The 9,384-nt window shown below is 33.7% G+C and overlaps 1 protein-coding gene across 1 annotated transcript; it reads left to right on the plus strand.

Annotated features, from left to right (window-relative positions):
• Nucleotides 1-1,875: 1,875 nt before the first annotated feature.
• Nucleotides 1,876-2,541, plus strand: LOC104647757 (uncharacterized). Its single transcript, XM_010323436.2, has 2 exons — nucleotides 1,876-2,181; nucleotides 2,311-2,541. Exons 1-2 carry the CDS (start codon nucleotides 1,876-1,878, stop codon nucleotides 2,539-2,541), a joined length of 537 nt encoding a protein of 178 aa, XP_010321738.2.
• Nucleotides 2,542-9,384: the final 6,843 nt, after the last annotated feature.

The raw sequence follows: 9,384 nt of genomic DNA on the forward strand, positions 1-9,384 counted from the left end.
TCGTTTAAAATTCACACCAGTGAATTTACCCGATTTCTCTGCTTGTGGTACAACAGTTTGGGTTAGTGCAGGAACAACCACTGTAACACCGTTGTTTGCCATTTCTGATAAACAAAAATCGATACAGTCTTAGTGAGCAATAAATTATAATTGCAGACTTCAAGGAGTATAAAATCACGAAAATTTTTGTCTCCACCACAAACAAAAATTAATGTATAATAAAAAATAATTTCCTTAAGATTATTGCTAGTCTGTGTTTGAAAACCAAAATTACTGATTCTAATAAAACTTTGCAGAAACACAATGTAACCAAAGTTTACAAACATGAACAGAAACTAATTAAGAAAAACTTAAAATATATAATATACCAAAATCTAAAAAAAATTGAACAGAAAAAGATCAAGTACACTAAACTCACAGTGGCCCCTTAAGGAAATTATTCCCCCCTAGTATCCGAGGTTTGATTTGGAATATAGCCTCCCAGGGTAAAATGATCTCAATCACCAGAGTATGGAAATCAAAAACTCTAGTGTCGGTGAACCACTCAACAGCAGTAAAATACACGAAGTAATCGGTTGTGCAGAAGAAGAAGAATAAATCAGAAAAATTCATAAGGAAAATTCTGAAGAGTGAATGATATTGATAGGAAAGAGGAAGAGGTTCCGAAAGGTTCCAATCCTTTCAGAAACCACACGACCATTAATGAAAGTTTGCAACCTTTCAAATGGTACTGACTGTTCCTGAAAGTTGCAACCTTTCAGAATAGTCATTTTAAAAATAGCGGGAAATTTAAATAAAATGGGAAAGTTTTTAAATTAAACGGGTCGCGCGCGGATCTGAGTTGGATCGGGTTAGTCAACTAAAAAGTTGAAACATTTCGGTTAATTTTAACTAAATAACTGAAAACTTTTTTGTTATCAACTAATTAATTGAAAACCTTTTGGCCATTTAATTAATTAATTAAATAAATAATTAAAACAAACTTTGTTCAAAAATAAATCTCTCGATCGATTGCTAAAGCCAAAGCCAAGACGAGCGATGACGACGGTGTGAGTGGGTCCCTCTTTCCAACCTTTTTAACAATTAATAAGAGTGTTTCGATATTTAAACTATCATATTTTTGTTTCCTCCACCAATGAGGGATCAATGTCTTTTCATTAAAGCATAATAGGACTTTTCAAGTTCCCAACTCTTCAAGTTCTCAACTTTTCAAGTTTCTCTCTTTCCCATCAATTCTTGTTACATATCCAACAGAAAATAGAACTATAATAGAATAATTAAATCCGAATATATTATCCCATAATTTTATCCAAACCAAATATGAGATATGCTCTTTCTAAAATTGATCTTAAAATTAGTTATTTCTTATCTCATACAAACAAGTCCTTAATACAGTAGTGTATGTTTATTGATGATATTATATGCATACATACATATATATGCTATATTTTGAAAGAAAAATAGTGTCATATTTTGAAAAACAAAGAACTATTTTTCAAAAATGTTGTAAATCCATTGTATAGTATATGTGGATTATTCATTAGATTTATCCACTATTAAATGGGTTCATGTAGGTGCTTCCAAGGTGATATGAACTTCCAAGATAAATATGTATCTATTAATTAGATGACTTTTGGAGTGATATCTCAACACTATAAATAGAGAATCACTCACCATTTGGAAGATATAGTTGAATAAGAAAATTCTCTCCTCTATCTTATACTTCTTGTCTTTTTCTTCTTATATTCTGAGCTTTCTTTACAACACGTTATTAGCATGAAGTTTCTACTTGCAAAGGTATTATATAAATATTTTTATTTAATTCACATATTCTCCCATAATTTCATTATGTCGAATTTATTCAAACATGAGTTTATGGCATTAGATATTTCTGGAAAGAATTATCTTTCATGGGTACTCGATGCTGAGATTCACTTGGCTGCTAAAGGTCTTGATGCCACTATTACTCAGGGAAATGAAGCATCGAGTCAAGATAAGGTGAAGTCTATGATTTTCCTTCGTCATCATCTTGATGAGGGCCTGAAGATTGAATATCTGACGGTAAAAGATCCACTTGAATTGTGGACTGATTTAAAGGGGAGATATGACCACCTAAAGGTAACAGTGTTGCCAAGAGCTCGTTATGAGTGGATGCATTTACAGTTTCAAGATCTTAAGACCGTAATTAAATACAACTCTATTGTATTCAGGATAACCTCCTAGTTGAAATTATGTGGGGAGACTATAAAAGATGAGGACATGTTGGAAAAGACACTTACTACTTTCCATGCCTCAAATATGATATTGCAGCAGCAATATCGTGAAAAGGGTTTTCAAAAATATTCTGAACTAATCTCATGTCTTTTGGTGGCTGAGCAACATAATGCTCTTTTAATGAAAAGTCATGAAGCTTGTCCCACTGGAGCTGCTCCATTACCGGAGGCAAATGTGGTGGGAGCACGTGATCAATCTGAAGTAAAAAGAGATGATCATCGGGGCTATAATAATGCACGGGGACGTGACAAAGATAAGAGACGATAAACTAATCGTCGAGGTGGTGGTCATAATAAAAGGGAGACCAACATGAGTTCTCAAAATAACTCCTCAAAAATTAATTGTCGTCATTGTGGCATGAAAGGCCACTGGAAGAATGAATATCGCACACATGAGCATTTTGTAAAGCTCTATCAAAATTCCTTTAAAAAGAAAGGAAATAGAAGTGGTGCTTCCTCTTCCAATGCTCGAGCTGAGTCATATATGACTCTTAAAAATGATGATAATCCGGGAACATCTCAGAAATATGATAAGGATGTTGAAGCAAATTTGGCTTTAAAGGATGATGTTTTTAATGGCCTTGGTGACATTACTCATATGGAAGTTGATGACTTCTTTGGAGATCGAAATTGATGTTTGATCTTTTAGCTGGGGAATGAAGTCTGTTAATGTTTTACATAATATTTTACTTATGATTTTTTAGTTATTATTTTATTCATGTTGAAGTATTTAAATTTTCGTTATTAATTTTGTTTTTCCTTCTTTTAATGTATTTTATTTTAATTAAAACTAATAGAAATCCAATTGTCAGTTGGATTCAAGATGAGTAATGGAGATGTATGCCTTTTTGATAGTGCTACAATGAATACAATATTAAAAGAAAAGAAATACTTTTCTAATTTGGTTATGAATCTGGAAGAGCGACCTTATTACTACCTGGAGGGACAATATTAAGCATTGATAATGCATTATATTATAGTAAGTCTCAAAGTTTCAAAGTTATTCGCCAAAATGTCTATCATGTTGAGACGGCTAATGAAGGAAAGGTTGAATACCTTTACATTACTACAATTAATGTAGAGAAGAAAATTGTGCATGAAAAATTACTTTCTTCTGGGTTGTACTATACAAGTATAAGTACAGTTGAATCACATGCCGTAGTAAACAAAAGGTTTACTAATTTTAATGATTTTATCATTTGGCATGACCGGTTGGGCCATTCTGGATTTAATATGATGCACAAAATCATTGAGAATTTACATGGGCATGTGCTGCTTGTTCTTAAGGAAAGTTGATCATTAAACCATCAACAGTTAAGGTTGGAATTGAATCCCCTGCGTTTCTGGAACGTATACAGGGTGATATATGTGGACCAATTCAACCTGCATGTGGACCCTTTAAATATTATATGTTCTTGATAGATGTTTCTGCAAGATGGTCACATGCGTGTTTATTATCAACTCGCAACATGGTTTTTGCGAGATTGATGGCTCAAATAATAAGATTGAAAGCAGAATTTCTAGACTATACAATAAAGACAATCCGTCTAGATAATGCTGGTGAGTTTACATCTCAGGCATTTAATGATTATTGTATGTCTACTGGTATAACAGTTGAACATCCAGTTGTGCATGTTCACACTCAAAACGGTCTAGCAGAATCATTGATTAAATGTCTGCAATTGATAGCTAGACCATTACTAATGAGAACAAAGTTATATGTGTCTATGTGGGGACATGCTATTTTGCACGCAGCAACACTTGTGCGCATAAGGCCGACCAATTATCATGAATTCTCCCCATTATAATTGACTTTTGGTCAAGAGCCAAACATTTCCCATCTTAGAATTTTTGGATGTGCGGTGTATGTCCTAATTGCTCCACCACAACGCACAAAGATGGGGCCTCAAAGAAGGTTGGGGATATATGTTGGGTATGAATCTCCTTCAATCATAAAATATTTAAAGCCTATGACTGGAGATTTATTTAAGACAAGATTTGTAAATTGTCATTTTTATGAATGAGTATACCCAACATTAGGGGGAGAACATAAGTCGTTGGGAAAAGAGATAGATTGGAATTCATCATCTCTATCTCATCTGGATCCTCGAACAAACCAATGTGAGCAAGAAGTTCAAAGAATAATTTATTTGCAGAACATTGCAAATCAGCTGCCAGATGTATTTACTAATATTCCAAGAATTACTAAATCACATATTCCAGCTGTTAATGCTCCAGTTCGAATTGATATCCCAACGGAACAAATTGTTGAGGCAAGTGAGTCTAGACCACATTTGAAGCGTGGTAGACCAATTGGTTCCAAGGATAAAAATCCTCGAAAGAGAAAAGGAATTGTCACGACCCAAAAATGGGTGTGATGGCACTCGTCTTATTCCACCAAGACAAGTCAGCCTAAAACCAAATATCTAACAAAGTGCGGAAGTAAATGACAATCCAACAACAATTCCTATTATGAAACCAAGTTATATTAATCCAATCCCCAAAATCAGGATGTCACGTGCACAAGCCTCTAATGTAAATATTAGAATTGAAATAAAATAGAAGTCTAAATGAAGTTGTCTTTCAAGTAAAAACAAAGTCATAAACTGGAGTAGGAAAGTTCGCTGAGATGACAAGCAGCTACCTCACAATCCTCCACAAGATGCCTCGGAAACGAAAAGAATGACAAGTATCACGATGATCCAGGCTCGTATCCTACAAAAATTTGTAGAAGCAAGGGGTGAGTACCAAACCACGCGGTACCCAACAAGCAAACCTCTAAACACAAGTTAAGTGAACAAAATACGGGCACTCCTTACACCATATCTAAACCTCCACGATACAGTCTAATAGGTTACAGTTTACCAAACACACAACTCAATAACCACACTCTATCAGTTTACACATTCTCAATAACAACTCAATATTCAACAGTCACAAGCTTCACAGAGAAACACTCACAAGATCAACAAAACACATGTTCAAGTTCATCAATAATTAAAAGTGTAATGCCATGAGATGCAATGTCAAATATAGTGATGCATGTCTTCCCTAACGATACACACCCGCTGTCTCTCAGTCCGGGACCCATGGGGGACATATCTGTCCATGCATCTGTCGCGGCGCACGACACGACCCTCGATAAGTAGTAAACTTCGCGGCGCGCGATACGTCCCTCGAAATATAATATCCGTCGCGGCGCGCGATACGACCCTCGAAAATAGTACACCATCCTCTTACCACAACAATGTCTCAGATACAATGCAAATGACATGCTTAAATGAAAAGGGAGGAGATAACCATTTGATAACCAAACACAATTTACAACAAGAAATACAACACCAACAAATAAACAACAAGTCTCCAAATCATTCTCAACATCACACAAGGATATACACGAATTTCGTACGCTTAACAAGAGTTTAAAAATCCACTTGCCTTAACCACTCGAATAATCACTCTGGGACTTGAGCCTTCCCTTTCCGTTTTGCTTCCAACTCAAAGCAATCTATTCACATTAATAATCACAATAAAATTTCGGAAATAACAAAACTCATGTTACTATAGGTCTAACCTAAACCCAAAAACTCACTCAAATCTATAATCAAATTCCTAATATTGATGTCAACTAGCTAGATGTCAACTTTCATATTTATTCAAGTTTCAAGCTTCGGTAAGTCTTCATTCATTAACCTAATATTAATAATATTCATAAAATACAATACACATAATATTCAACTACTCATTTCAATAAAACAAAACTTGAATTATAATGTTATAATTATAAGAAGAATCCGATAAAAAAAATAATTAACTACCACTTTATAATATATTTTATGCAAATAAACCAATTTCCCTTTCTTCTGTATTCCCATTCCAATTCAATTTTATTTATTTTCTTCCAGGAACCACACTAAACAAACCATTAATTTCCATTCATGTTATAATATTTATGACAATTGTTTTGTCTTTTCCTTCTTTTGTTTTTCTTTGTTTAGCAATACATACTAATTGTCTATTATAAAACCAATCAACTAATCACAATTAAATCACTAAATAACAACTAACAAATTAATTTCAATATTATCACAATTTCCAACAATTCACGTGATTTATCATTCCATATTTAAGGTTCAACTTGGCAATCACTACTTATTATTATAAACATATATAAGTACCTATATAATATTGCTATATACATACATAAATTTTCTCTGCCAAAAGCTTATTCCAAATCTCCAAACCCCAAATTCAATTCTAATATAATATTAATATATATATATGTATATATGTGCACAACAATTAATGATTATATGCAAATCAATTAATGTTGTAGTCATATGAGAAATTAGAAAAGCTTCAGTTGAATTTTTTTTTTCTTACGAGAAGTCGTGGAGCAGTTCGTCCCCTTCTTCTCTGTTCACGCCGCAAGCAGGTTAGTTTTCTACTCCTCTTCCTTTTCTTTTCTAAATTAATTAAGTACTAAAAGTGATAGGTTTTACCCATATATTTAATTAAATATAGTCTAAATGGTATAGAGTCTTAAATAAATTATCACTTTAGCCCATAAACTATCGATTAATTAACTCAAGTTAAGCAAATATTCAAAATTTCCAAAAATGACCTTCCGGGTCATTACAGGAATAAATGATCAAGATGATCATGGGTTGAAAGAAATTTCTCAAGATGAGACACAAGTCATAACACATGATGATGATGAGGTTCAAACTTCTGAAAACAATGAAATTTCAATGAATTATATCTCGACGAGAAAGTTGTGGAGCCGAAATAATGTTGTGATTGACAACATATTTACCTATAAAGTTGCTATTGAAATAATGCAACAAGATGAAGATTTTGAGCCAAAATCTGTTCACGAATGTTGATATATAAATGACTGGCCAAAACGAAAGGATGCAATTCAAGCTGAATTGGCTTCACTATAAAAACGTGAAGTTTTCGGACCAATAATCCGAACACCTGAAGGTATCAAGACAGTGGGGTACAAATGAGTTTTTGTACGAAAAATAAATGAGAAGGTGAAGTTGTAAGATATAAGGCCCGACTCGTTGCTCAAGGTTTTTCTCAAATACCTGGCATTGATTATATGGAGACATATTCTCCAGTGGTAGATGCAATCACCTTCAGATATCTCATAAATCTGGCAGTTCATGAAAAACTTGAAATGCGTCTAATGGACGTTGTCACAGCCTATCTATATGGTTTATTGGACCACAACATTTTCATGAAAATTGCTGAAGCATTCAAAGTGCCTGAAGCATACAAAGATTCAAGAGAAACTTGTTCAATAAAACTTCAGAAATCTCTGTATGAATTGAAACAATCAGGAAGGATGTGGTACAATTATTTGAGCGAATAATTGTTAAAGAAAGGGTATAAAAATGACCCGATTTGTCCCTGCATTTTCATTAAACGGTCGGGTCTGAATTTGTTATAATAGCTGTGTATGTTGATGATTTGAACATCATTGACACTCATAAAGAGCTTTTAGAAGTTGTTGAGTGTCTGAAAAAAGAATCTCAAATGAAAGATCTCGGTAATACAAAATTTATCTTGGCCTACAGATTGATAATTTGTCTAATGGAATACTTGTTCTTCAATTAACGTACACAGAAAAGATACTAAAGCGTTTTTACATGGATAACTCATATCCATTGAGTACTCCAATGGTGGTAACTCTTGACATCAATATAGATCTATTTCGACCTCAAGAGAATGATGAAGTGCTTCTTGGTGATGAAACTTCTTATCTTAGTGCGATAGGGGCACTAATGTACCTTGCTAACAATACTCGACCAGATATCTGTTTTGCAGTAAGTCTACTGGCAAGATTCAGTTCCTCCCCAACAAAAAGACATTGGAATGATGTTAAACACATACTTCGATATCTTCGAGGGACCATGGACATGGATTTATTCTATTCCAATGAATCCAAGTCAGAACTGATTGGTTATGCAGATGCATGGTATTTATTTGATCCGCATAAAGCTCAATCACAAACAAACTATTTGTTTACATGTATAGACACGTCAATATCTTGGCGATCAATGAAGCAAACGTTGGTAGCAACTTCTTCAAATCATGCAGAAATAATAGCCATCCATGAAGCAAGTCGAGAGTGCGTCTGGTTGAGATCAATGACCCATCATATTCAAAAAATATGTGGTTTTTCTTTGAAAAAGAATATACCAACCACAATGTACGAAGATAATGCTGCATGTATAGCTCAATTGAAAGGAGGATACATCAAAGGAGACCGGACAAAGCATATCTCACCAAAGTTCTTTTTCACCCATGATCTTTAACAAAATGGTGAGATAGAAGTTCAACAAATTCGTTCAAGTGATAATCTTGCTAATTTATTCACTAAGGCATTGCCAACATCAACGTTTGAGAAGTTGAGATACAAGATTGGGATGCGCCGTCTCTGAGATATCAAGTAAAGTTTTCATCAGGGGGAGCGAAATACGCGTTGTACTCTTTTCCTTAACTATGATTTTGTACCAAGTTGGATTTTCCTGGTAAGGTTTTTAACGAGGCAACATTCAAAGCGTATTATGAGATATGTGTACTCTTTTTTCTTCACTAGGCTTTTTCCCACTAGGTTTTCCTAGTAGGGTTTTAACGAGGCACATAATCTATGGATATCCAAGGAGGAGTGTTGTAAATCCATTGTATAGTATATGTGGACTATCCATTAGATTTATCCACTATCAAATGGGTTCATGTATAGGTACTTCCAAGGTGATAAGAACTTCCAAGATACCTATGTATCTATTAATTAGATGACCTTTGAAGTGATATCTCAACACTATAAATAGAGAATCACTCACATTTGAAAGATATACTTGAATAAGAAAATTCTCATCTATCTTATACTTCTTGTCTTTTTCTTCTTATATTCTGAGCTTTCTTTATAACAAAAAAGAGATATAATCTTACTATTATAATATTTTTTTCTAAAAAGCATCTAAATTAATAGTTCAACAACTTCATAATAATTCTTCAAACTTTCACGTCTGACTTTTCAAACTTTTCTTTTAAAATTTCGAACTTCATATCTTTGAAGTGTAAATTTAAATTTTTAAAC

The sequence above is a fragment of the Solanum lycopersicum genome, chromosome 1 (genome assembly GCF_036512215.1).
Source record: "Solanum lycopersicum chromosome 1, SLM_r2.1".
NCBI classification, from domain to species: Eukaryota; Viridiplantae; Streptophyta; class Magnoliopsida; order Solanales; family Solanaceae; genus Solanum; species Solanum lycopersicum.

Excerpts from the sequence above, each read along its gene's own strand:
- LOC104647757 (XM_010323436.2), top strand. The coding sequence starts at position 1,876 with ATGGCATTAGATATTTCTGGAAAGAATTATCTTTCATGGGTACTCGAT. Across the intron at positions 2,182-2,310 it reads AGTTTCAAGATCTTAAGACC|CAGCAATATCGTGAAAAGGG; the intron begins GTAATTAAATAC and ends ATGATATTGCAG.